The sequence below is a fragment of the Protopterus annectens genome, chromosome 10.part0 (genome assembly GCF_019279795.1).
Source record: "Protopterus annectens isolate FY-2018-M chromosome 10.part0, PAN1.0, whole genome shotgun sequence".
Lineage (NCBI taxonomy): Eukaryota > Metazoa > Chordata > Ceratodontiformes > Protopteridae > Protopterus > Protopterus annectens.
In genome coordinates this window covers 73366269-73393467 of record NC_056744.1, presented here as the reverse complement: position 1 = coordinate 73393467, position 27199 = coordinate 73366269, and the positions used below count along the sequence as shown (strand labels likewise).

Here is a 27199-nt window from a genome sequence, read left to right as displayed (position 1 = left end):
CTTGGCAGTAGATGGATTAACTAAAGCTAAAGCTGCTAGGTCAAGTCTGGGATCAGTGTATAAAATTTTGAAAGAATGAGGAACTTTTTAAATTCTATCTGCTTTCTTAGGTTCAACAGGTTAGCTTGTCAGAGAACCCACATGATATGGCAAACACATCTTCCAATGCCGACAGCACAGAGGGATGTAAGAAGTTTCTAGGAATTCTAGTTGTAACAGTTCATAGTATTTCCTGAGGGACTGAGAAACCCCAGTGTTCTCCCACTGAAAACACTGGCGCTTTCTGGAAACAGTCTTGGAGAAAAGAATCCCTTATAGGGAGATTCAGAAACCATGTTCTTCTGAGTCTGACTCAGAAATCTAAGGAGTAAAATCTGTATCTGTCCCATCACATTCCTCTCCAGATTCAATTTCTTGAATCTCTTCAGGAAAAGAGGAATCCCTTTTTATTTTACTACAAACCACTTGATAAGATGGAGCAACAGCCTGTATAAGACCCTGTGCCAGAATTAGTAAACTACTCCTGTTCAATGGAAATGGAGCAAGAAAAGATAAATGTTTAGTTTTATGTTTCTTTCTGACAAGAAAGTTGGGGCAAACAGACCTATTATCGCCAGCAATAATGTCCCCAGAGATAGGCACAATATTCTGGTTATGCAGGGGACTCTCTCTCTCTCTTTCGCTCACTGAGGGAACCCCAACAGCTGCAGATAATGTGGCTAAACTCCGGCCCATGGTGACAGCATGGACAACACCAGAGAGCTGCAGGAAAAAAAGATGAGTGGCCTAAGGAATCAGCTTTGCCACAGCAGAGTCACCCACCTGCAGCTAGGGCAAATTGTTACCCTACTGTAACTGCAAAGGCTGTTTAGTTAACTTTTTCATTTTTTGTGGCTGGAAGAAGGACTGACCATGAGAATGCTGCTGGTTTGTTTCAAGGTCAAGCTGAAAATGGTGCTTTCTTCTCGGGGAAACTAAACAGCACAAGCCAGTAAAATATAAAAAGTATTTAAAAGAAAATTTTCCAAAGTAAAACACAGAAAAAGCACTCTACCACACTTTATCAGCCCCACAAAATAATTTAAACACAGTTTCTGTACACAGAAAAAAAAACAGGTTTTAGAATGTTTAAAATAGTTTTTGAACTATCAGTAAAAAAATGAGCTCAATTCAAAAGTACAGTATGGTCACGTGACAGTCGATAACACTACGTATTCCCAGCTTAAAGAATATTTTTCTAAACAGGAAAGTAAATTTAAAAAATAAAAATTATGTGGAAAAGTAATATGTGGAAGTTTTTTTCCTCAAAGGGAACTTATCTGTCCAACAATGGAACAGCACAACCTGACAGTCAACTCTTGGCATCAGGAAAGCTCTGAAGGGCATGGCACCCAAGTCTGTCTTTTAGTTAGCACAGTTGGAGCTACCTAGTGGTTTGAGTGCATGTGAGATGCCCTAAAGCTTTTGAAGTTGGCTTGCTGTTATATCCTATAAAGGATATAACCCATACAGCTTAGGCTATCGTAACAGTGAGCAATATGATGAACATTAGAGTATAACATAATACAAGGTATACAATTCATGTAATTGTTAGTAGTTACACCCTCTGGGACCACTATGTCAGGAAGCCAGAATGAGCATGCAGTGTGAAACAGGAACATTAAAAGTCCTAAAACCAGCACTTAAAACTTAATATGTGATAATGTGGTCATATGTTACCCAATATCTACTCACAATAATTTGCTCTTCATCTAGCACATGTGCAGAATTTATATCACACAATATGTACAAGAAACAAAATGCTGAAACTCAAATACAGTATGGCAAGCTGCAGACCACAAGGAATGCAAACTGATGGACATGCAAACTGCTGAAAGGGTAGTTGGAAAGAAGGTATATCCATATGTGCTATTTACACCTCATTAACTTTTATTTGAAAGATTGCATTTTCCTTCTCTGAAATCCTTCAAAGGTTATCTATCGTCAATACAGCCAAAAAGCAATCCTTTTTACTTTTTTCCAGTTTTAGACTTCTTTCCACTTTTTGCTTCTCTTAGTAATATGTGCTACTTCAGAAGAATCTGCATCATATTTTTTTTCTGTATTACCCAATTCCGCCCATATTCTCTTTCTGGTTTCTGTAGCTTTTTTTCTGTCAAAGAAATGCATTTAACACTTTCAGCCTTTCATTGTTACGTATGGCTTGCTGCATTTCTGACAGAGTTTGCAGTTGTTAGTACCCTGCAAAATCCTAGGGCAGAAAGCACTATGGGAAAGTTATAAAGATAATTTTGTCTATCACTAGAAGGGAAATCACTGTTCAATTAAAACAGTTCAAAGTCAAGATTCACAGCAGTAAATGTTTCAGTGTTTACTTAAACGTCATAGCCAGAATGACAGAAGTATGAAAACTGAGTCAAGCAACCGATGTTTCTGAGTCAGAGAGAAGAAATGCTGTACATTTACTCTTCTCAATCTGATACTAATGAAGCAACACTAAAGAAAAGGTGCTTAAGTTCAATCAGAGAGAAAGAGACTTACTAAGGAGAAGTTCAAATGTTATAAAGTTCAGTATAAAGAGAATATGGCCTTTTAGGACACGTGTATATGGATGATGGAAGGGACAAAGGTAAAGGAGAAAGTACGTTTTTTTTCTTTATACAGCAGTAAGTAGCAGGATGCTTTCTTTTCAGTTTTCCTTTAAAGAAATGTAAAGTAAACCAAGATGTAATAAATGATATTGATTTTGGTGACTTTCCTAAACATCCCTGCCCTGTAAGTGTGCCACTGAATATTTAACATCCATCTAAATACCTGCTAACCACACCAATTTTTCACTGAAAAATGCCGGAGTATTTTAATATTCATCTAAATGACCATCTCAAGTGGATAGGATCTCGGATTAACTTCTCACCTGAAAGATGGCACCTAATGAGATCTGCATGCTCTGCATGCAATACTATAAAGTCTCATTTCTAGTAAATGACTCCAGGCACTTAGTGTACGGACAGAACCCAAAGCCTTATCATCACAAAATCAAAAGCAAAGTAAAACCAGATGTCCAATGGAAGTCAGAGGATGGCAACCATGCTAACTGGAACAATAAGAATTTAAGTGCAAAAAAAGGGGGAAATATATACTAATTCTGAGATTGCAGTACCTTAGTGTATTTCCCCTCCATACTGTGAAGTTTAGTGACCTCAGAGCTAGAACATGTATGTTGCAGGGTTGTAGGGGGTGGAATGGGTAAAGATCCACTGCAAAAACATGTTTTAACACAGAGTTCCAAAATTCACTGTTTTGTTACAACTGGAAGTGCTGGGACTCACAATATGGGGTCACAAAATTCCAACAGGGAGCCCTTACAATTGCTTGGCAAGTGACATTGTCAGTCAGAAGACTTAGTATTAAATGCACAAAAGCAACATGATACACATCATTCCAAGATCCTATAAGCATATGAAGAGGCAGCTTTAAGCTTTACCATTACGCTCAATAAAATGACACTCTAGCAGCTGAATAAAATGACAGTCTGTCACTTAGAAAACGGCTTCTTAAACAAATATGATGTACTTCCTCGTTAAAAGTGACCAAAAAATTCTGGATTAAGTTACCTGCTCAAAATTCCCACAGTATGTGTAGAGGAATTGTATGAATGAACAATGGACTGCAACATGTGGTTTCTCGAATGCTCACTCCCTTATGCAATGAGCTTCACTGCCAGACCAGATGATTTAAAGTTCTGCCCCATGCATTTTTTACCTTCATTAACTCTTTGTCAGCATCTGAAGAATCCTCTTTACTATAATGAGCCAGCATTTCATTCAGCAGTTTCACATTATTTGTCACTTCTTCAAGACTTTTTGTGCGTCTGTTGACTTTCTGCATTCGAACTTCATCCTAAAGAGTACCAAAGAACAAAGTATAATACCAGTATGCATTAAACAACCACAGCTAAACTGTATCTCTGATGATCTAAACTATTCATGAGTCTTCTAAAAGTGTTCAACCATGGTAAAGAGGATATTGCTAAAAGACTAAGAACATAATATTTTAAATAAAATCTGAAAAAGATCGGGGGATGACACTAATGAAATAAGAATGGTGGTCTGTTGAGTAAAAAAATCACTCACACAACTATTTTTCCCATATCAATGTCCCACACAGTTAAAATCCCTTTAAAAACTTACACTGTAGCATTGCTTCAAAAACGATACATTCTTGCACCCTGCTAAGCAGTTTCCAAATGTCTAACTAGAAACACCATCCCTCCAGATGTTACCCATGTTCCCTATTTCCCCACCTTCCTTTTCAGTTCTACTCTGCTTGTTCTCAAACAATTCACTTTGCTTAAATCACTCCCCCTTTCACTTCTAATACATATACCAACCTTTTAAGGCTCTGCTCAAAGCTCCATCCTTAACAGTGTTGCCACCTATCTGTTTTTATTTTCCAACTATCCAGAAATCAAACCAGTTGTCTGGTAGTCCAGAAAACACTGTACAAACTCCAGTATTCTATTTAAAAAAAAAGATGGACTATCGAAGTCAGTTAAAGCAGAGGATTTATTATGTTTTTTTTTTTTTTACAGAAAAGCATAGCAAATCAGCAGGAAAAAAGCACTGCAAATGGATAAAGAGGATACTCCTCCTCACCTGACATGACAATGACGTCAAGAAATGGGTGGAGGGGAGGGTACGGTCGGGGTTATGGGAGGTGCGAGGGGTGTGGCCTTGGTTCAGTTTTGACAACAGCAAAAGGTGGCAACCCTAATCTCTAATGTTTTTTCAACTTTATGTCTTCCAGAAGCATGTAAATTACTCCAGATGTGGCCTTACATGTGGCTATAATATAGAAGGTTGACTTAAGAAAGAAATCCACTCCTTGTGCTATACGCCCTGACATGGCCTTCACTATGCATGACAAGTCAAGCTTTGATGTGATTATTAGCCCAAACCCTTTTACTCCATTGTCACCTTAAAGGCACATGTACCGATACTGTTTACCAAGTTACATAATTTTGCATCTTACACTAAAATACAGCTACTGACTACCTTCCCAAAGTAGTAGCCACAGCAGATTTCTCAAATTCATCCCTGAACTCATGACTACCACCGATCTTTGTATCATCATCAACATATAGGATGAATTAGCTTTCGATAACCAGTGTAATCTCTGACAAAAAACATGTAAGCATGACTAGTCTTAACAGATAGTTGTTTGGCACTCTGCTTATAGGCTTTTTAAATGCTAGTTCCCTTTTCCTCTAGCAATTACACATATTTGACCAGGCAGTTTATTTCTAAACTACTCCAGTATTAAAAGATCCATTTACATATACTTTACTTTTCCTGTTATCCTACTAAGTGGCATAGGTCAAAGGCCTTGCTGAAATTCAGGATATCATATTCACAATTTTTTTCTTGTATTCCTTAGTAGTGACCAAGCCACACAAATGCATCAAACTAGACAGAAAAGAAGACTGTTCTGTGAACCCATGCTGCCTACCACAGGCTCACTATGATCTTCTAATTTCTGAAAACAAGTAAAGATACTTCAAATTGACCAGTCTCGGCTCTCATAACAAAGAATGAAAATGGAATTTCTTGAACTATGTTCTTTATTCCCAAGATGTTTATATAACACTTAGGATTCTTTGCATCTCAGATTTTTAAACCTCCTCAGACTTTTTCCCTTTAGAGATCACAGACCTATGCTTATGAGATGTAGATCATTTACACAGCAGCTAGACACCATACCCATTACCAAAGGTTTGTGATGAAGAAAGAAACAAAACAAAAGAAAGAAGCAAGTTTGGTGATTCCACTGCACAGTATTTATTGACATTTGATTACCAGGAAAGTCCTTCTAGGTAGTACCCCATTTTCGGCAAAGGCCCAAGGAGAAAAGCTCCAAATTATCACAAAACATTTTAAGAACAATAATTTTACAATATTCAAAAATAAAACAAAAACATCTGCAGTATAAGTAATTATAACAAATTAGACATGATCTAAAAATGTTGGTTAACAAATGATACAAGTTATATGACAATCATTAGAGAAATTTTAGACAGTTTGTAGAGAAATTAGAGACGTTAATCTAATGCAAACAGGAACTGCAATATGAAGTGAGGGAAAAAACAGGCTTATGGTATATTTAGACAGAAAATCAGGGAAGAGAATTTGATAGAAGTAATGAAGTAAGTTATGATGGCAGAGTAATGTAAAAGTAAAGTAAAACTTTATTGTCATTCAGACCATACAACCACAAAGTGCCCAGCTGAACGAAATTACGTTCCTTCAAGCTCATGGATACACAACACAGAACCATTGCAAAAAAAACAAACAAGCATGTAAACACACAAACAAATACACACACACACACACACACACACACACACACACACACACACACACACACACACAAAACACAGAGTCCCAGCCAACCAAAGCTCCATCTCCACACCAGCAAATCCCAGTCCAGTTCCACTGATCCAACAAGTACCCTCATCAAAAGTCCGAATCAGTACACATCCAGCAGATAATTAGGTCTCCACCATCTGCCATCATCCTGGTCAACAACCACAGCCTCCGTCGTCCTCAGTCCACCATCCACTCCGACACCAACCTCGTCTCCGCATCAGCAACGGTCCAGTTTTCACCTTCACAATCAAACTGGCTCTGGCACAACACCCTCAGACACCATCTGACACTCTATCTCCACCATCCGCTCCACCCAGAGCACCACTCTACATGCAGGCCCGAAAAGCCATGACCAAACCAACCACTCCAGCCACTCCAAGCTACCCAAGCTAATCCCAAACTTTCACCGATCCAACCGAGCCACCATCACCTCTGCCACCGACACCACCAACACCATAGCTACATCCTCTCCACACTTGGCTACCAGTGACTCCAAGAAAAATGGACACATACTGTGGAAAACATGAGATGAACAATGGGAGCCAAAGAGGCCGCTCCTGCATAAGGCACTGTCAACTCAGAATGAATGAAGGTACTTGTTCACATTTAGGGATATAGTTTATCCTGGTTTTGTTCAAGAACAGAGCCAGATTTTAGCTAGGATGCCTTTCACTGTAGTTTTGAAAAATGGGAGGGAGGATACAGGTAAGGAGTTGCAGGCCTTAGCAACCTTGTATGAGTACAACCAATGCCTAGCAGATTTGCTAAGTTTGTAGACAGACAAAGCTTTTGGTCAGTATTGTAATCTATATAGAAATTGGCTTGTGTTTGGACTGCATCCTCTGCATTTTAGAGTAAATAAGCACAGGGTGACGAACAGAGGTTATACTCAAAGGACTCCAGGAACAACTGAACATAATTTTATAAAAAAAATTAAAAAAATACATGTGGTAAGTTAAGAACTTAATGTCATGGGAGAACATATATACATGCACTAGTTTTACAAACCTGTCCCTACCCAGCCTCACCAAGTACTGTAAACAAGGCTAATGAAATGATACCATACACTTTTGCATAATGTACATTCATACAAAATACTGTGTCTGTGTTAATGACTACAACCACTTCAGGTCACAGGTCATCATACAGTTTAAAGTATCATGAGTTTAAAGGGTGCATATAGAGGTCTAAGAAGGAATGGATGCTTTAAAAAAATGGGAACACTAAAGGTGGTATAGTGGGGGATCAGAATCATGTGCAATTTTTGCCACTCAGGCTAAGAGTACATACACACACAAGAATGCCTACATCCTACTTCCACCACAAAACCACATACTCCTACAAACAGTTTAGCCTGAGCACTATTCCACAAACTAAAATTAACCTATTAGTCCCTACAAATAGCTTTATCTGTGCTCTTCTCCAAATTTTACATTAGACTAAGCTACTTAGTCAGACTTTCCTTACCTGTGCATGTCTCCTTTTAATACATGAAGCACTGGACATTATGGAAGACCAATCAACTTGTTTCCCTTCTGCTGCCAGTCTGTTATTACTCATCTCCAAACAGTATCAGAACAGTCTTATGCTTACTAGTAACAAACACTTACTTAACACTAATAACTATGTGAGAGGTGCAACTATTTAACTAATTTGGTGGCATCCCTCTCACTTAAAGCCATGCACAGTGAGCATAATGCACTCACACCATGTTCTAATTTGGTGGCATCCCTCTCACTTAAAGCCATGCACAGTGAGCATCATGCACTCACACCCTCACTCTCACCATGTTCTTAACAATATCACATTAAAATGTCATATGCTGAAGCAATTAAAATAATCTCTACCAAAGGCAACTGGAACTAGTAAGGTCTCAGCAGAAATTCTCTAACTCATCTCCACCTAGCAAACCTACAGCATTACGTCACCAACAGTTAGATTGCTCCCAGCCTTGTATTTTTGAACATGCCTTAGTAATTGGTGACCGAATTGTTGGGCATAAAGATTCTCCACTTACAAGGCAGGGTAATGATAGGGTTACATACAGCTGCATTCTGGGTGCCACGAATTCTGATGTTACAAGGGCCCTAAAGGTCCTTTCCCAAGGCAATTATGGCTACCACATGGTCCATGTGGAAGTGAATGACTTGGGACACAAAACCCTAGGAAACATGCAAAAAGATATGTCACAACTTCCCATGCGTGTGACAAATGCAGGTAAGACTCTTGATCTGACTGAAATCTCAGCTTCACTAAGAATAATGTCAAGGTACATAGAAAAAAAATTGTCTTTAACAAATTACTAAATAGTAAGTGTCATTCTAGAGGGATACTTTACGTATCAGTATGGGACAGCATGATTGACAGTCCAACTTGCTTTACAAGGGATAGCATGCACCTCTCATTCAAAGACTTCTGCATACTGGATAAAGCCTTTGTTACCCCCACAGGGTGCCTTTTGAAGCAGATATTCCAACACAGCACATTCATTAAAATCTAACTTCAACCACATTAAGGTGTGTCTTTCTCAGCAACAGAAGTCTCAGCAACAAGTTGCTTCATCTAGAGGCTTTCCTGCATCTAGAACATACCTATATTTGTGTAAGTACTGTGATTTGGTTTAACTGCAAAGAAAACACTCCCTCCATACCTATTTTTGCTCCTACTTTGCATTCAGGCCTGGTAGTAACTGTCTTCCTCACAGAACCTACAGATCACCACAAATAAGATAAACCACCATCTTACAGCCTGCAGGGCATCCTCCATGTCCCTAGATGAGCATGCTAGATTCCTGAATGTATTCAAAGAACCCCTCACTAACAAAAACTTAATTATTTTGGATGACTAACCACCCAGCAAATTACAGAAGCACCTATGTCTCCAACGTAGCATATGCCAAGTTAATTAACAAATTTAGTTAATAAAAAATTCCCTGGAATAGGTAGTTGAACCCACAAAATGACAAGATATTCTAAACCTGGTCCTCACAAATATTACCTCTACATGTACTATTTCCCAGTTCTTTCCTTCCCCCAGTTAAGTCAGGCCATCAGCTAGTGAGATTTGCCTTTAAATTCTCTAAAAACCCTGATGAAACCAACGTCTGTGAATTTAAGAACTTCAGACAGGCAAATCTTATACAATTATATGACAAAATCTCAAAATTCACCCATTGCAATACCAGCTTAGATGTTAATACTGCAGTCAGCTTCACAAAGAGTTCTAAACCCACTTAGGTAAATGTATAAAATTAGCAGTCCCAACCAGAGAAAAGCACAATGGAAAATACAAAAAAAAAAAACTATCCTGGTGGTCTACCAACATAAACTTTACAATAGGAAAAAAAATGATTACATTATATAGCAGATCTACAACTCCTCAAAATAAGGACAGTACAAAAACATTACCAGGGAGATGAAAAATGATATTAGGACTAGAAAAGTAACCCATGAACTTAAGACTAGCTTCTACAGCTATGGATAACAAGTCATTCTTTAGTTATGCTAGGAAACTGAAGAAGAATGCCCAACAATGTTCAGAATAATTACACAGGCTACTTAGTCAGAACCAAAAGACATTGACAATAAACTAGCAAATAAGTTTAAAGCAAACGTCATCTCTGAAACATCTATCCAAACTCCACGTCACAGAATCCATTACACCCCACGAGATATGAAAGCAAACATGGATGTTTAATAAAAAGTACCAAACATATCCTAACCAAAACTCCCCTCAAACTGTCTGACTTAAGCTTAACCACATGATTTCTTCCAGAATTTTAAGTTCATAGGTTCATAACAGAATACAAAGCCACTTTCCCTAATGAGACATTTTAAGCATAACCAAGTAGCCCAATTAATTACTTGATATGTTCTCCAATAGATGATTAAGTATTCTTACCATAATTTTATTAAGTGCTTATCGATATGTCTGAGTCACACATACAATGTAACCGGAGTCCTGCTGTGGCTAGGGGATTTAAGCACTGCTTCTGACCATTAACATGACAGAGAGCAGACAAGGGGTAAATTCCCTGTCTTACATCTATCTGTCCAAATTCATTTGAAAAGGGACATGGATGGGAAGTCTGTTCCAGAGTAGTGGTATCCTCTGGAATAAGTATCTGACCCTCCAAATTCTTCCGTTTAAGAAGCTGAAGAGGTTTACATCCCTGGACTGGGTGTTTCTAGCACCATTTGACTTACAGATGTACAGTAGAGCCATTAGGACCAGGTTGGAGGATGCTTTATAAGCTAGGCATAGGTCACCTCTTAGTACTCTGTAAGAGACAGACTATAGCAACAGGACCTTGAGATGGTCCACGTAGGTCATGTGCCTTAGACCTAGTATTCTCTTTGTAAGAATGGCTGCAAGTGCCTAGACAGGTACATACCAAAGAGGCCAATGTACTCAATGACAGGCCTAATAAGGGGTGAATAGAGTGGGACAATGACCACTTTGGACCTATATGCTATCCATTTATTTAAAAAAACTATGCGATACAGAAGGAGTTTCAAACAACAGAAGACACATGTTGATTGAATGCTGGGTCACTGTCTATGTACATTCCCAAGTCCTTAACTACTGGGTCAACTCTTAGGAGTGTGTCGCTAATGTGACAGCTCCCAGAAAAAGGCTGCTTTTCCAAAGGACATAGTAATGCATTTTCTGGCCTTTAATCTTAGGTTCACGACTCTGATACCAGTTACTGATTTAGGGCAAACTCTCCCGGAGGATCACTGAGTTTTGGGGATTCACTGACTGCCCCCAGCTTGCAGCCGTCAGTGCACCTGGTTAACCAAAGACCCATTATATTTGCTTACACATCTGAGAAATAGATGCAAATAGGAGTGGCCACAGCACAGAGTACTGTGGGAAACCACTAGTGATCTTTTTATGGAGGTATCTTCCTCTAACTTAACTTCCTGTGCCCTATCAGTGAGCCAGTTAGCTATCCATTAGGTGATGTAGGGTTTATTGCAAATTTAGCAAGATTTTCAACAAATGCCTGAATGGGTACTGTGTCAAAAGCCTAGGCTAGGCCAAGGCGGACAGTGTGAATTACTTCCAAGTTGGCTGCGCACTGATCAATAGCTTGATTTCAACTCTCCCAGTGTGAAAGCAGAAACTGAGAAATAACTGCCTGTGAAATTATCATTTTGGTTAAAATACAGATACTAGCTAGTAAGAAGAATGTCTAAATCCTAGCAAAGAAGAAATCAAGCGAATCAGAAAGAAAACCAACCAGAAAAGGTGAGGAGAAAACACTGGCAGGGAAGAATCCTGCAGCTTTTAAGCAAAACAACAGAGCAAGCTTCAGCTCTGGTAAAAGAGATGGCTTCCAGTAATTTAGAAAAAAAATAAAACATACTGAGAGGTGATTAAAATAAATGAAACATTGAAAGAGTATATCAAATCAAACAACATATCGGGGAGAAAACAGAGGATGCTTTAGACAGCTATTCAGATGAATTGATAAAACTGCAGAAATTGGAGGCTCATATGAAGAAAAGGCTGGCTGAGTATGAAGCTTCTCAAGAAGAAATGCTTTAAAAAATAGTAGGGTCATAAGACAGAGCACACAGAGAAAGTCTGAGATTTTCTGCTGTACCACAGAAACTGGAAGGAAAAACAGTATTAATTTTATGAAGCACAAATAATCAACTGGACTGGTATGATACAGCAGGATTTGTTAACAGAAAGGACATATAGAGTGTATACTCCACACCTGGCCATGAGAAATCAGCTAAGACCTGTACTATTAAAGATGCTATCACACTAGCAGAAATAGCTGATCCTGACCATGAGAAAGCAGCCAAGACCTGTACTATTAAAGAGGCTATCACACTAGCAGAAATAGTTGATCTTGACCTGACAAAATCTATGGCATAAGGGAAAAGTATTACACACTGGAGACAGCATAGCATTTCTCTCAGTACACCAGGCAAAACAGAATCAAGTTTATCACAATGATCAGGGTATATCAAAAGGCTGGTGTGAGATTCAAGCTGCTATATCCAGCTGAATTCAGAATATTTTTTTCTAGGGGATAAAATACATTTTGGATGCAGAACAGACTACCTATGAAATAATACTAATAAAAAATATATAACAAAAAGTAAGTGAGCAAACAGAGGGGGACTCTGCTTCTCATTACTCCGACAATAAAGCTTGAGATGGACTTTGCAAGTGAAATACTTTTCAATGTTTCAAAGGAAAATGCTTAAGAGACAGAAAAAAATACAAGAGTTGACTAGAATAATCAGGAGTACCTTGTACTTAAACCCGAGTCTGGTGTTGAGAGATGGAAATGCACTGAAAGAAGACCTACAACACTGCAATTAGTAAATAAATGGGACAATATAAAGCATCAACCACATTTGTGAAATATGGCTTTGTAAGAAAAAGTGCCTGAGAAAGACTGGATTTTGCTGACTTTGGTAAACTTGTGGGTGGACTGTGTGTCATTAATGCTTAAAGGAAACTAAACAGAAAATAGTAAGAGAATCTTTGTTCTTATTGATATTTGCATAAAACGTTTCGTGATATGAACTGCATGTTAAATATAGTAAAGCATTTTGTGTAGTGTGTAGTCAAAGATGCTTTAAATGAAGCTGGAGTCTTTTCAATCACTGCTGTATGTGTTGCAGATAATAAAGTAAACAAATACTTCTGGTTGTAACAAATACAGACTTTACAGTACAATAAGGGAATAAAGGCTGGAGTAAAGCAAGATTAATATTAATATGCTGTGATCTCGGGCTGATGCAGTAGGGTATAAAAGTGCACTAGCAATATTATATGCAGAATTAAGATGGTTTCTCTTATTTTTACAAGTGTGAATGTATGACTTAATTTTCTTGTCTTAAGCTATAAACAAATGCTTTTTGTAAGCAAGTGGGTTTGAAAAATAAAACAAAATGACGAAAGCTGTGAAAAATACCAAGCTTCTTAAATCTGTAAAGATATTAGCTTGTTTTTTTCTTCATTAGCAAATGTTCTGTGGGAATCAAGAAGTCTGCTGCCAAGGCAGTTGTACATTCTATTCTAAGAAAAATCTATAAAGATTAATTACTGACTACTTTTACATGGAGACAAGCTGTTTGCAAGTGTAAGCAATAAATCATGAAAGTTCTGAACATTCTTTGCTAAAGGAGATATAAAAAATAAAGGTACAATAGCAAGCAATTCATAGAAAACTAAAGTATGAAATTATGGGAAGTGAATAACAGCCAACAGCACTCTAGCAGCCTTAATACTTTAACACATTCAATAGAAGAGATACTGATTTGTTTTATTTAAAGATATTCAGTGCACTTTTTCTGAGGGCTAAAAGTTAATGTTTTCTAAAAGCATACAAGTTGTTTTTCACTTCTAGGAAAGGAATATAGATAAAGAATAGACAACAGTCAGTTTATGTGGGGAAAAGGGGCTGCAGCACGCATTTTAGCATGGATAACCTTCATTTTAGGTTAGGTAATGCCTGTGGGTGCAGCTGCTGATTTGGGGCAATTGTTGCTATTTCTAGGGTTAAACTTAATTTTTGAAGCTGTACATACTTTTGTTTGCTTGTTCTAAGTTTAAAGGGGATGGGGTGTTTTGACAATGCATTTAATTCTTTGTTTGAGAATTTCCATTGAAGCAAATAGTGGTGAAAAATGTAACAAAGATTCAAACAATTGTATAAATGATCAGCCTGCCAAACATTAGTGTGTATGTATAACACAAAAGTTGGAAATACAATTTAAAAAAAACTGGCAAGTGTAATAGGTTGGAACAACAGCTTATTACCATAATGGTTACACTATACATATTACCTTACAATGTAAATGGTCTTACAGGTACAGACAAAAGGAAAAAATAGTGGACTATGTTAAGAAATGCAGAGTAAAAATAACAATGCTGGAGGAGACACATTTGGAAAGAAATGAGCATGTGAAACTGACAAAAAAAGGATTTCAGGATGAATACTCAGCAGAATATCAAGGGAAAAGGAAAAGGGAGTGATTATACTAATTGCTACAGGGGCTCCAATAGTGGTAGAAGATGGAAAAATACAATAATGGTAGATTTGTGATAGTAAGGGAGTACTGGCATATATTTATAGTCCATCAAAAACTGCTACTATGGAGTTTAAGAAAGTTTTGCAATAAATAATCAGTTTTTAGCATGGAATATTACTTGAAGGTAAGACATGGAACTTGCTTTGCAATAGTGAAGATGTTCTGGGGGACCTAGAAAGGATAATATAACAAAAGTGGGTAGATGTCTGAAGAAAGTTATGAAAATATTTGGCATGAAAGATGCAAATTCAGTAGAAGGAACTCAGACTGCATTTACATATTGTTCCCCAAGGTACAATAACTGGGCTTCACTAGACATCACAGGAACATGTGCATTTGATTGAAAGCTTCAACACACATCCAATAACTATTTCAGATCATAAACCGACAAAAAACAAGATAAAAATGCAGGGTAATGAAGAAAAATGAGACAATGGTGTTTTCCCATCTATTTGTTAAAAAGAGAGGAATGTAAGGAATGGGTAGTGGAAATTACTCGAGAGGTATTAGATAAAAAGTACAGTTTTGTACCTACCATAAATGTAGATGTTCGAGTGCTAATACAGCTGCAGTCATAACTTTTAGTTATGTACTTACCATAACTTTAGATGTTTGGGATCCATCTCGCCTACATTCTGTACTGATGGGCTCGGAGCCGATCCCTTGGCTCCGACTCGGCACGCTATGCTATAGAGCGAGGCCTCTTATTGGCTGAGCTATTTCTTATCCCAGGATGCACCACCACTAATCCCCCAGATCTTGTTTGTCCGCATTCATGCACACATGCACAACTTGTTTATATAACATTGTTAGATGTTTCAAGATGAAACAACAGGATTCGGACCTTCTGATATCCTCTGATCTCCAAGGAAGGCGGAAGGAGGGTGGGTTATTAGGAATGTGGCGAGATGGATCCCAAACATCTAAAGTTATGGTAAGTACATAACTAAAAGATGTTATGTGATCCTATCTCGCCTACATTCTGTACTGATGGGACAGCGTCCCTAGCACCTAAATCCCGGGTGGCTCATTGGAAAACACTCCTGAGCACTGTGGAACCAAATGAAGCTCGTCCTCTAGATGCCACATCCAATTTGTAGTGGGAAATGAAAGTGTGCGGGGAAGACCATGTAGCCGCAGCACAAATGTCACTAATGGCAAGCTTAGAATGAAATGCTATCGAAGTAGCCATAGCCCTTGTAGAATGAGCTTTGACAGAGGTGGTAAGCTCTTTGTTAGAATAAGAATAAGCTTGAGTAATACAGTCCCAGATCCATATGGCAATAGTGACCTTTGTGACAGCTTTGCCCAATTTATTGTCTGCAAAGGATACAAATAACTGATCTGTTTTCCTTGTTTGTTTGGTCCTGTCTAAATAAAAACGCAACTGCCTGTGGACATCTAGTGTGTGGAATATGAATTCCGCTTTGTTAGAATATTTTGGAAAAAGGACTGGAAGTTCTAACGATTGTTGTAGGCAGAAACTGGAACAAACTTTAGGGACAAAGGAAGGATTTGGCCTGAGAGATACTCTGTCTTTGTGAAAAACCAAGTATGGGGGTTTTACAGACAAAGCTTGAAGCTCTGAAACTCTTCTGGCAGAAGTAATCGCCACCAGAAAAGCAGTCTTCCATGATAAAAATTTTAGATCACATGTAGCTGCCGGTTCAAAGGGGGAGGAAGTTAAGGCGCGTAACACCACATCGAGATCCCATGGAGGAGCAGGATGAGAAATCGGAGGTCTTAACAGCGCAGCACCTTTCAAGAAGGTCTTACACAATCTGTTGCTCATTAAAGGTGCATTTATAGATTCGTGAAAATTGGAAATCGCTGCCAATTGAACCTTGATGGTAGAGACTGAAGAGCCTTGATTGAAAAGAGAAGTCAAAAATTTTAGTACTTCTGCCATGGGAATAGAGATGGGATCCAGGACCCGGAGTTGAGCCCAAATAGCAAATCTTTTCCATTTGCTAGAATACAGTTTCTTTGTAGCAGACTTATGGGCCGAAGATAATATGTGTACAACCTCTGGATCCAATGTATGACTCCTGACTATAGTCGGAAGAGGAGGAGCCAAGCCGTCAATTTTAAGGTGTGCAGGGACTGGTGGAATAGTCCCGACTGATGAACCAAAAGGTCTGGGATTTGATCCAGGAACCATGGACCTTCCACAGCATATTTCCGAAGATAGGGAAACCATACTTGACGAGGCCAGTAAGGAGCAACTAAGATCATTTTGCTCCCCAAGAGAGATGCCTTTTGGATCACCCTGGGAAGGAGAGGAACTGGGGGGAAGGCATAAAGCAAGCCAGTGGGCCAAGGACGGGCTAGTGCGTCCATGGGGCTCTTCCCCGGAGCCGGGGTTAGGGAGAAGAATTCTTTGCACTTCAAATTTAGTGGAGTCGCGAAGAGGTCGCAACACGGAACTCCCCATTTGCTGAAAATCTGACTTGCAACTGTCATGTTCAGAGACCATTCGTGAGGAGAGAGGATGGTTCTGCTCAGTCTGTCGGCTATCACATTGGACTTGCCCGGGATATGAGTAGCCACTAGAAAGTGTTTGGTCGAGACTGCCCATTCCCAGACTCTCATGGCCTCTCTGCAAAGAGGATAGGATCTGGTCCCTCCCTGTTTGTTCAGGTACCAGACAACTGACATGTTGTCTGAGTGAACGGCAATTACGCCCTGAGGGAGGTAATCGTGAAGGGCTTGAAGGGACAGAAGCACTGCCCTCATTTCTAGGATGTTGATATGAAGTAGGTTCTCTTCTGGGTGCCATTTGCCTTGGACTGACCTGCCCAGGGAATGCCCCCCCACCCCATCTGGGAGGCGTCCGTGGTCAAAGTGGCCGCAGGAGGAGGCGGAACAAAGGGTCGTCCCTGATCCAAATTGGAGGGCACTAGCCACCAGCGAAGGTCCCGTTTGCATGTTTCCGTGATCCATATGAGGTGACTGAGAGGGAGTTCCTGAAAGGACCACTGAGCTGAAAGAAGCCACTGGAGAATTCTCATGTGCAACCTTGCCAAGGGGACTAGAAGAACCATGGTGGACATGGATCCCAATAGCTGCAGGACCATTCTGGCTGGGGCTTTAGACCTGGGAAGTAAGGCTCGAACTTGAGTCTGTATGGTTTGTATTCTGTCTGTAGGTAGATAGACCCGCATTCGGTTTGAGTCTATCTCTACCCCTATGAATCTTATTCGTTGAGATGGCAGCAACACAGACTTTGGCCAATTGAAGGTGATTCCAAGGGAATTGCCCAGTGATATAGTGGCTTGTAGGCTCCGCAGTAGTAGATGCTTGGAGGTGGCAGTTAGGAGCCAGTCATCTAGATACGGGAACACCTGGAACTTTTAGTTATGTACTCACCATAACTTCAGATGTTTGGGATCCATCTCGCCTACATTCTGAATGATGGGTTCGGAGCCGATCCCTCGGCTCTCCTCCGCACAACTTATGCCAAAGAAAGGAAAGTCTTACTGGCTGAGCTTACCATATCCCAGGATGCACCACTACCAGTCCCCCAGATCTAGTTTGTCCGCATACATGCACACATGCACACCCTGCTTATATAACATCGTCAGATGAAACAAGATAAAACAGTAGAACTCAAAACCGTTCAATCTCTTCTGATCTCCAAGGCAGGGGGAAGGAGGGTGGGTATTAGGAATGAGATGGATCCCAAACATCTGAAGTTATGGTGAGTACATAACTAAAAGATGTTATGTGATCCTATCTCGCCTACATTCTGAATGATGGGACAGCGTCCCTAGCACCTGAATCCTGGGTGGCTCACTGGAAAAAGTACAGTTTTGTACCTACCATAAATGTAGATGTTCGAGGATTCCCTTGCTGCAGTCCTGACTATTGGGTATAGTCCGCGTCCCAGTCGGCCCGAATAGCAGAGTATAAGGCTGACGTCGGTCATGGCCTTAGACTGGTACTAATGCGCATGACCGGCGTCATTTTCGATCTCTTTCTTGCCCCAGATGTCAGAAGACCCAAAGACAAGTCCCAAAACAACCTGCACCAAAAACATGTACAATGTATACAGCAATATATACAAAAATATAAACATGTAAACTCACCTACACAACCACCCTGAAACACAGAGGGAAGGAGGGAGGAATAAAATGGGACTGCAGCAAATCCTCGAACATCTACATTTATGGTAGGTACAAAACTGTACTATGTTCTTCGTCTTCCCTTGCTGCAGTCCTGACTATTGGGTAGAATCCCAAAGCAGAGGTAAGGGAGGCTGGCAAATTATAAAGTAGCAGGAGCTGACACCATGCCTTGTAAAACAGCTGTGGCAAAACCAGCCCTAGTCTTAGAATATATAGGCAGGTGATAATGCCTAGAGAAAGTATGCACTGAACTCCAAGTAGCTGCTTCCAGAATATCCTTAGTTGCCACCCCCCTTAGAAATGCTGTTGAAGTGGCAGTAGCCCTAGTGGAATGAGGCCTAATCCCAGCTGGAACCTCTTTGCCATGATGGGAATAACAAAATGCAATGCAAAGCCAATCCACCTAGAAATAGTTTGTTTTGACACAGGCTTGCCCTGTGAACTCAAAGCAAAAGAAACAAGTAACTGCTGAGACTGCCTAAAATCTTTAGTCCTGCTCAAATAATAACGCAATTTGCCTGTGTACATCTAAAGTGTGCAAAATCTTTTCCCTTTATTTTGAGGATCTGCAAAAACGTAGGCAAATGAATAGTTTGGTTTAAAGCCACACTAGAAACCACCTTAGGCATAAAGGAAGGATTAGTACGTAATGAAACCCTGTCCTTATGGAAAAAAAGGGCTCTACTGCCATAAGGGCCTGCAACTCAGACACCCTTCTTGCAGAAGTAATAGCCAACAGAAAAGCAGTCTTCCATGACAAATATTTCAATTCAGCAGTAGCTGCAGGCTCAAAAGGTTGTAGAGTAAGTTTTTCCAACACAAAATTGAGATCCCAAGCAGGAGTAGGAGCTCTACATTGGGGTCTTATATTCTTTGCCCCTCTAAGAAACTGCTTGAACAAAGGATAAACAAAGGTGGGTCACAATCATAGTGAGCTGAAATTGCTGCAGCATGAATCTTTATGGAAGAGAAGGACAAACCTTTGTCCAATAATTCAGTAAGATATTGAAGAGCCACACTCAAATTAGGCTCTGAAATCTCCAAATTCTTTGCTGTACTCCAAAATAAAAATCTCTTCCATTTTCTCTGGCATATTCTCCTAGTACTAGGCCTTCTAGCTTCCATAATCACATTTAAAACTTGTTGAGGAAGCTGAGACCTGCTGTGCTTCAACACAGAATATGCCAAGCTGTGAGATGAAGAGATTGAAGCTTGACATTGAGCAGATGACCGTCCTTCTGAGATAACAGATGAGGAATCAGAGGTAAAGGCCATGGAGGCTTCTTTACAAGACTCCTTAGAAGTGGGTACCAGTGTTGCGAGGCCAATCTGGAGCTATCAAAATCATCCTTGGCCTGTCTTGTCTGACCTTTAATAATACCTTTGGAAGAAGAGGCAGAGGTGGAAAAGCATAGACATGAAGGTTTTTCCAACTGAAAGACAGAGCATCCACTTTCCAAGCTGTGTGATGAAACCCCTTTGTGCAATACTTTGGCAGCTGGTGGTTTAGTGGAGAAGCGAACAGATCTATGTCTGGAGTTCCCCAAGACACTGTCAATTTCTGAAATACATGAAGATCCAGTTTCCACTTTGGGGATCCATGATTTGTCTGCTTAATACATCTGCTAGGGAGTTCTGTGCTCCTGGCAGAAACCTTGCCTGAAGAGTCAGTTGCAGGCTTAACGCAGTCTCCCATAAAATCATTGCTTGCCTGCATAGAGGATAAGAATGTGTTCCCCTTGCTTGTTGATGTACCACATGACAGTTGTGTTGTCTGTTAGAATCAACACCTGCCCTGGAAGAAGTAACTCCTTGAACGCTATCAATGCAAACTGGACTGCTAACATCTCCTTCATGTTGATATGTAGATGCTGTAGTCTGGCAGGCCACTTGTCTTGTATCCACTTTCCATTTAGATGAGCTCCCCAAGCAGTGTCCGAGGCATCTGTCGTTAAAATCTGACTCGCTTCTGGCCGGGTCACAGAGAGTCCCCTTGTTTAGGTGACATTCCTGAGCCCACCACAAGAATTCCTTTTGAAGGCAAGGTATTATGTGAATGACAGTGTCAAATCTTGGCAGTGCTGTGTCCATACATTTTGAGATACCATTGCAGCTTCCTCATATGCAGTTTGGCATTGGGAAGCACCAGAATACAAGATGCCATGAACCCTAATGCTTGAAGGACTGTCCTTGCAGTCAGCACGGACTGATGAGATAGTTGATGGAAGTAAAGTGACAGACTTTTTGTTTGTCCGGGGTTAAAAGGCCATCTGGGCTGCTGTATTCAGTCTCACACCCAGAAAGCACATGTCTTGAGAGGGTACTAGACTGGACTTTATTTCGTTCACAGAATACCCTAGGCATCTTAGCACTGCTATGACATATTCCAGATGCTGTAGAAGGTCTTCCTTTTCTTGAGCCAGAATCAGGCAGTCGTCCAAGTAAGGATAGATTTGAATGCCTTGAAGCCTGAAGTAAGCTATCACTGGAGCCAGAACCTTTGTGAATACTCTGGTAGATAAGCCAAAGGGCAATGCAGAGAACTGATAATGAAAATCTCCAGTTCGAAATCAGATACTTTCTGCAACTTAGCCTTATAGGCACATGAAGGTAGGCTTCCTTGAGATCCAAAGTTACCATCCAGTGATCCTTGCCCAGCAGAGGTAACAGTTGCTGTAACGTCAACATCTTGAACTTGGGAATGTCCAGATAAGTGTTGAGGACAGATAAATCCAAAATTGGTCTCCACGTGTTCCCCTTCTTTGGTACTAGGAACAGGCGAGAATAAAATCCAAGCCCCTTTCTGATACAGGGACTGGCTGAATGGCCCCTATCTGGAGTAACTGAGAAACTTGCTTGTGAGCCTCTTTTCTTTGTGGAGGAGGAACATCTGGCATGCCTTTGAAAGGGGCATTGTGTGGAAAAAAAATCTGTAACCGTGATGAATGATATCCAGCACCCATCTGTCTTGAGTGATTAAATCCCAATTTTCTTTGAAAAGAGACAATCTTCCTCCCAAAGGAGCTGCCAGACGAGAGTCCACTGGCAGCTGAAAAGGCAGGTCATTGGTTCTGCTTACGAAAGGACTGACCCCTGCCCTCACCAGAAGTCTGAGCAGGTGAACTGTCTGATCTAGGCCTAAGCGAACCCTTGGCCCTGCCCCTACCACGCCTAGACCTACCCCTAGACTGGGAACCATAAGCAGGATCGTCCACCCCTTAGCAGGCCAATTTCTACTAAACTGGAGGCTGCACCTGCAAAAATCTTTAACAGTCTGCATAGACTTAGCTTTGTCCTCCATTTTCTTTAAAACTGCTTCCACAGGCGCCCAAACAACACATCAGACTGTAAAGGAGCATCCAAAATCCTGGTCTTAACATGCTCAGCTAAATTCTGATCCTTCAACCAGGCATGTCTGCGAAGAACAGAACTAGTAGCAGCCACCCTCGAGGAGGCCTGCACAGCATCAAAACCACACTGCAAAGAATGCTTACCCACTTGTTCAGACACATGAACCAAATCCAGCAATTCTTTACACTCAATACCTTCCGCCAAAGCATCCACTTTAGATTTCAATTGTGAAAGGAGATAATTCTGATATTTCAGCATATGAAACTGACAATTCAGCGCCCTCATGGCTAGAGTGGAAGAAGTATATACTTTCTTACCCCACCTATCCAAAGCCCTTGCCTCTTTATCAGAGGGTACAGGATTTTTAACCACAGAAGCTTTAACACCTTTAGGCCCCTGAGAAACAGTTTCTGGGTCCGCTCTGGGACTCTTAAACAAATCCGTATGAGCCTGGGACACCCTATAATACCTATCAGGCTTAACAGGAGCAGGAGGCAAGGAGTCAGGGTTCAGGGAAGCCTCTGCAAAAACATCCTCCACCACATTCAACACAGGAGGAATAGCTAAGGGCCTATGCTGGGGTAAAACAACAATTCCCTAAGCCTTTTCCTGGAATCAGAGTAATCCTGGCCTTCCCATTTAAAGTGCTCCCTCATGGAGTGAAGAGTCTCTGAAAATGAAAAATCCTCAGGAGGAGAAGCTGTAGGAGTGGAATCATCCACATCAGAATCAGAATAAGCAGGAAACTCTTGCAAGTCTTCCACAGAAGACTCTGAAGCCTGTGAACACTGTTCAAAACTATCAAACTCCTGTTCCACCCTAGGCCTCTTATCAGGCGGGCATAGAACCTCTAATCAGAGTAATCAAATCTTCTGCCATTTTAAGCATATGTTTCTTAGGCACAGAGCCCAAATGCTAGGAGAAGCCCCCACAGAAGCTGAACTTGGCCTACCTCTAAAAGAAGCCTTAGCAACAGAAGGAGAGGCCCTAACTACCTTGGGAAGAGAGGGATGAACAGTTACCTGAGAAGCCCCTCAGCCTGGCCTACCTCCTGAGAGGGCACATCCTGTAACAGTAAAGTATCAGCCTGAGACTCCATAGAGACTCCTGGCAAAACCTCTGGCTCCCCTGAGCCTTCTAAAGGACCGGCGTCGGGACTGGTTCCTCACCCTAGGCTTCACTGTTTTGTCCTTGCGCTTTTTAGATGAAGCGGTGTCCGGGCATCCGACGGCATATTATAATTACACGCTTCCCAAACACTAACCTAGCACAATCAAGCATCCTACAAATAGTGCGCTTGTTAAAACTAGCACAAGAGCGGCAACCAACAACGTCGTGCTCAGGCCCTAAACAAGGTATACACAAAGTATGATAATCCCTATGCGGTATCTGCTTCCCACAAGAAATACAGTTATTCACTTTTTCTGACATCCGGTTAAATACTGAGGCAAGAAAAAACCAAAATGTTCCCCAACGGGGTTACTTAGCCAACTCTGTTTCGGTCTGAAACTCGGTTTCGAAAATCTCAGAACGCCAACCTGCACTGCAAATTGCTTCTGCATCGGACCATGCGGCAAAAAGACTCAAGAAATGACGTCGGTCATGCGATTAGTACCCTGACGCACTGGGCGCAGGTAGCCATGACCCGGCGTCCTCTGCTATTCGGGCCGACTGGGACGCGGACTATACCCAATAGTCAGGACTGCAGCAAGGGAAGACGAAGAACATCACTCCTGAGTACCGTGGAACCAAATGAAGCTCGTCCTCTAGATGCCACATCCAATTTGTAGTGTGAAATGAAAGTGTGCGGATTGGACCAAGTAGCCGCAGCACAGATTTCCGATATAGCGAGCTTGGAATGAAAAGCTATAGAAGTAGCCATAGCTCTGGTAGAATGAGCCTTGATAGATGTTGTAAGTTGCTTATTCGAAGAAGAATAAGTCTGAGTTATGCAATCTCTGATCCATTTTGAGATAGTAGCTTTTGTGATGGTTTGGCCCAGTTTTTTATCTGAGAAGGACACAAACAACTGGTCTGACTTACGAAGTTGCTGAGTCCTGTCTAAATAGAAGCGTAACTGCCTGTGAACATCCAATTTATGAAGAGTGTATTCTGCTTCATTGGAGAATTTTGGGAAGAAAACTAGCTCTAGAGATTGTTGGAGGCAGAAACTAGAACAGACCTTTGGGACAAAGGATGGATTAGGCCTAAGTGATACTCTATCCTTGTGGAAAATCAAGTACGGTGGCTTAATAGACAGGGCTTGAAGCTCAAACCCTTCTTGCAAGTAATTGCAACTAAGAAGGCAGTTTTCCAAGACAGGTATTTTAACTCGCATGTAGCAGCCGGTTCGAAAGGGGAGATGTTAATAGCACCAAATCAAGATCCCACGGAGGTGCAGGATGAAAAATTGGTGGTCTTAATAGGCTCGCACCTTTAATGAAAGTTTTGCATAGTCTGCTGCTCATCAAAGGAGGATCCATGGATTCGTGGAATTTTAGAGACAGCCCTAGTTGGACTTTTTAATAGTTGAGGAATGATTAAACAAGGATGTTAAAAATTTTAAGACCTCTGGGACAGGAGCAGTGATAGGGTCTAAGCCCTTGAGTTGAGCCCAGATAGCAAACCTCTTCCACTTACTAAGGTACAATTTGTTAGTGGTGGGTTTGTGGGATAAAATGTGAACAACTTCGGGTCTAGAGTGTGCCTTCTAACTAAAGTCGGAAGTGGAGGAGCCAAGCTGTCAATTTCAAAGATTGAAGGGACTGATGTCGAAGTCCCGACTGATGGATTAGCAAGTCCGAATCAGGTCTAAAGTCCACGGATCGATGCTTCTTCAGGTAGGGAAACATACCTGATGAGGCCAGTACGGGGCAAGCAGAATCATTGAAGACCCCAGTTGAGAGGCTTTTTGAATAACTCTGGGAAGAAGCAGAATTGGAGGAAAGGCATAAAGTGGCCAAGGTTGTGCTAGAGCATCCATGGCTGGTACTCCTGATGTGGGATCAAGGAGAAGAACCTTTGGCACTTGGTGTTTAATGGAGTTGCAAATAGGGCGTCCCCATCTCCTGAAAACCTGAGCTGCTACTGTGTGGTTCAGAGACCACTCGTGAGGAGAGAATTGTCCTGCTCAATTTGTCTGCCAATATATTTGACTTTCCCGATGTGGGTCGCTACCAAGAAGCGGTTGGTAGCTACAGCCCATTCCACACTCTCATGGCCTCTCTGCAAAGGGGTATGATCTGGTCCCTCCTTGTTTGTTCAGATACCAAACCACCGACATGTTGTCTGTGTGGATGGCGATGATGCCCTGAGGAAGAAACTTGTGTAAGGCTTGTAGGGATAGAAGTACAGCCTCATCTCCAACACATTGATGTGGAGAAGAGCCGCCTGGAAGCCAGGAGCCCTGAACTAGCCTGCCCAGACAATGCCCCCACCCTATCTGGGAGGCATCTGTCGTCAGGGTAACCACTGGAGAGGGAAGAACAAAGGGGTTGATCCAAATTGGATGTCTGAAGCCACCAGCGAACCTTTATCATGATGTGATGATTGAGGGAAGATCCTGAAAGGACCATTAATAGCCACTGAAGAATCCTCATGTGCAATCTTGCCAGAGGGATTAAAAGAACCGTGGCAGACATTGAGCCTAGAACTTGTAGAACCATCCTGGCTGGGGCTTTGGATCTCGAGATCAGAGCTTGAACTTGGCCCTGTAAAGTTTGGATCCTTTGTTGGGGAAGAAAGACGCCATCAATCTTGAGTCTATCTCTGCTCCTATGAACTTTTATGCTGAGAGGGCAGCAAGACAGACTTTGACCAATTGAATGTAATCCCAGGGTAACACCCAGGAGATGGTGGCTTTGAGGTTGTCCATTAGTAGATGCCTGGTGGTGGCAGTCAGGAGCCAGTCGTCCAGATAGGGAAACACTTGGAATCCAAGACTTCTCAGGTGAGCCGTCACTACTGCCAAACACTTGGTGAACACCCTGGGGCTGTGGTGAGACCAAAGGGCAGAGCGCAAATTGGTAATGACTGACTCCCAGGCTGAAGATACCTCCTGGACGCCTGATGTATCGGTATGTGATAATTCTATGACATCCAAACATCCTTCTCAACAATGGGAGAATGGATTGTAATGTGACCATTCGAATTTGGATTTCGTGACGGATTGGTTCAGTCTGCTGAGATCCAATATTGGGCTCAGGTCGGCTGTCATTTTTGGCAGGAAAAAGAACCTGGAGTAAATTCGTGATCGGATCTGGTCTGTAGGGACGGGTTGGATGACTCCTTTTCTAGCAGCTTTAAAGCTTCTGCGGCTGCTGCATTTCCTTGACTGGGTGGTGGGTCCGGGATCTTTTTGGACTGAATGGGATGGTGTACACCCCGGCAATGCACCGAAGCACCCATCTGTGCTGAGTGTATCACTCCCACGCTTTTAGGTGCTTGGCAAAAGCGACACCCGACTGGCTCGAGCAGCACAGCCGGGCAATCCCTCATGAAGAGCCCACGGGGGCCCTCTCTCTGGGGTTCCCGTCCTCTGCCTCTGGAAGGGATTCTTCCTGCTGTTGGGAGAAAAACATTTTCCCCCTCCTTTAGCCTTGGGGTAAGGCGAAGGGAGTGGAATAACGGGCACCTCTCCAGATAAAAGTAACGGGCACCTACGCAGAATAGTTTTCCCTCTTGCTCACAGCGGGTAAGGGTGTCTTTAACCTTGGGTCCAAACAAGGAGGACCCATCAAAGGGAGGAAGGAAGACTTGAAGGCCAGCCAGGCTTGTCTCCGTGAGCCACGCCTGTGCCTGCCGCTTACCTTCCCCGCCGCATAGAGGGAAATGAGCCTCATGGACGAGTTAGAAATTGGCGATAGCCAACTGAGAGCTAACCGACTGGGCTAGCTGCTCAGGTAGGTTACCGAATCTGACAACTCCTTGACCAGATCCCTCTGAAGAATAATTCCAGAGACCTTGTCAGGTGCCTGTCCATACTCCTAGACTCCTTATTAGGAGGATGGATGGACGTTGAAGCCTCTGCCACGTCCTGTTGTGTAGCAGATGCCACCACCATGGCATCTACAGCCACGCCTTTAGTGAGGAACTCCTTCTCGGGGAGCAGACAAAAATTTATTTGGACGAGAAAGGGACTGGTTCCACGGTATCTGGATGTTCGACAAACTAAATCCAGAAGCTCGTCGCGGAGACACCCAGGAGGCGGAGGGCTGAGCCCCAAGGCCTTGAG

General features: G+C 41.7%; 1 protein-coding gene across 2 annotated transcripts in view; it reads right to left on the bottom strand.

Annotated features, from left to right (window-relative positions):
- GGA3 (golgi associated, gamma adaptin ear containing, ARF binding protein 3) overlaps positions 1–27199 on the bottom strand; it is a 992054-nt gene that overhangs the window by 621066 nt on the left and 343789 nt on the right. For both annotated transcript variants that reach the window (XM_044085033.1, XM_044085034.1), the window contains exon 8: positions 3763–3900. In XM_044085033.1, the coding sequence (XP_043940968.1) occupies positions 3763–3900 (138 nt within the window). The remainder of the gene's footprint in view (positions 1–3762; positions 3901–27199) is intronic.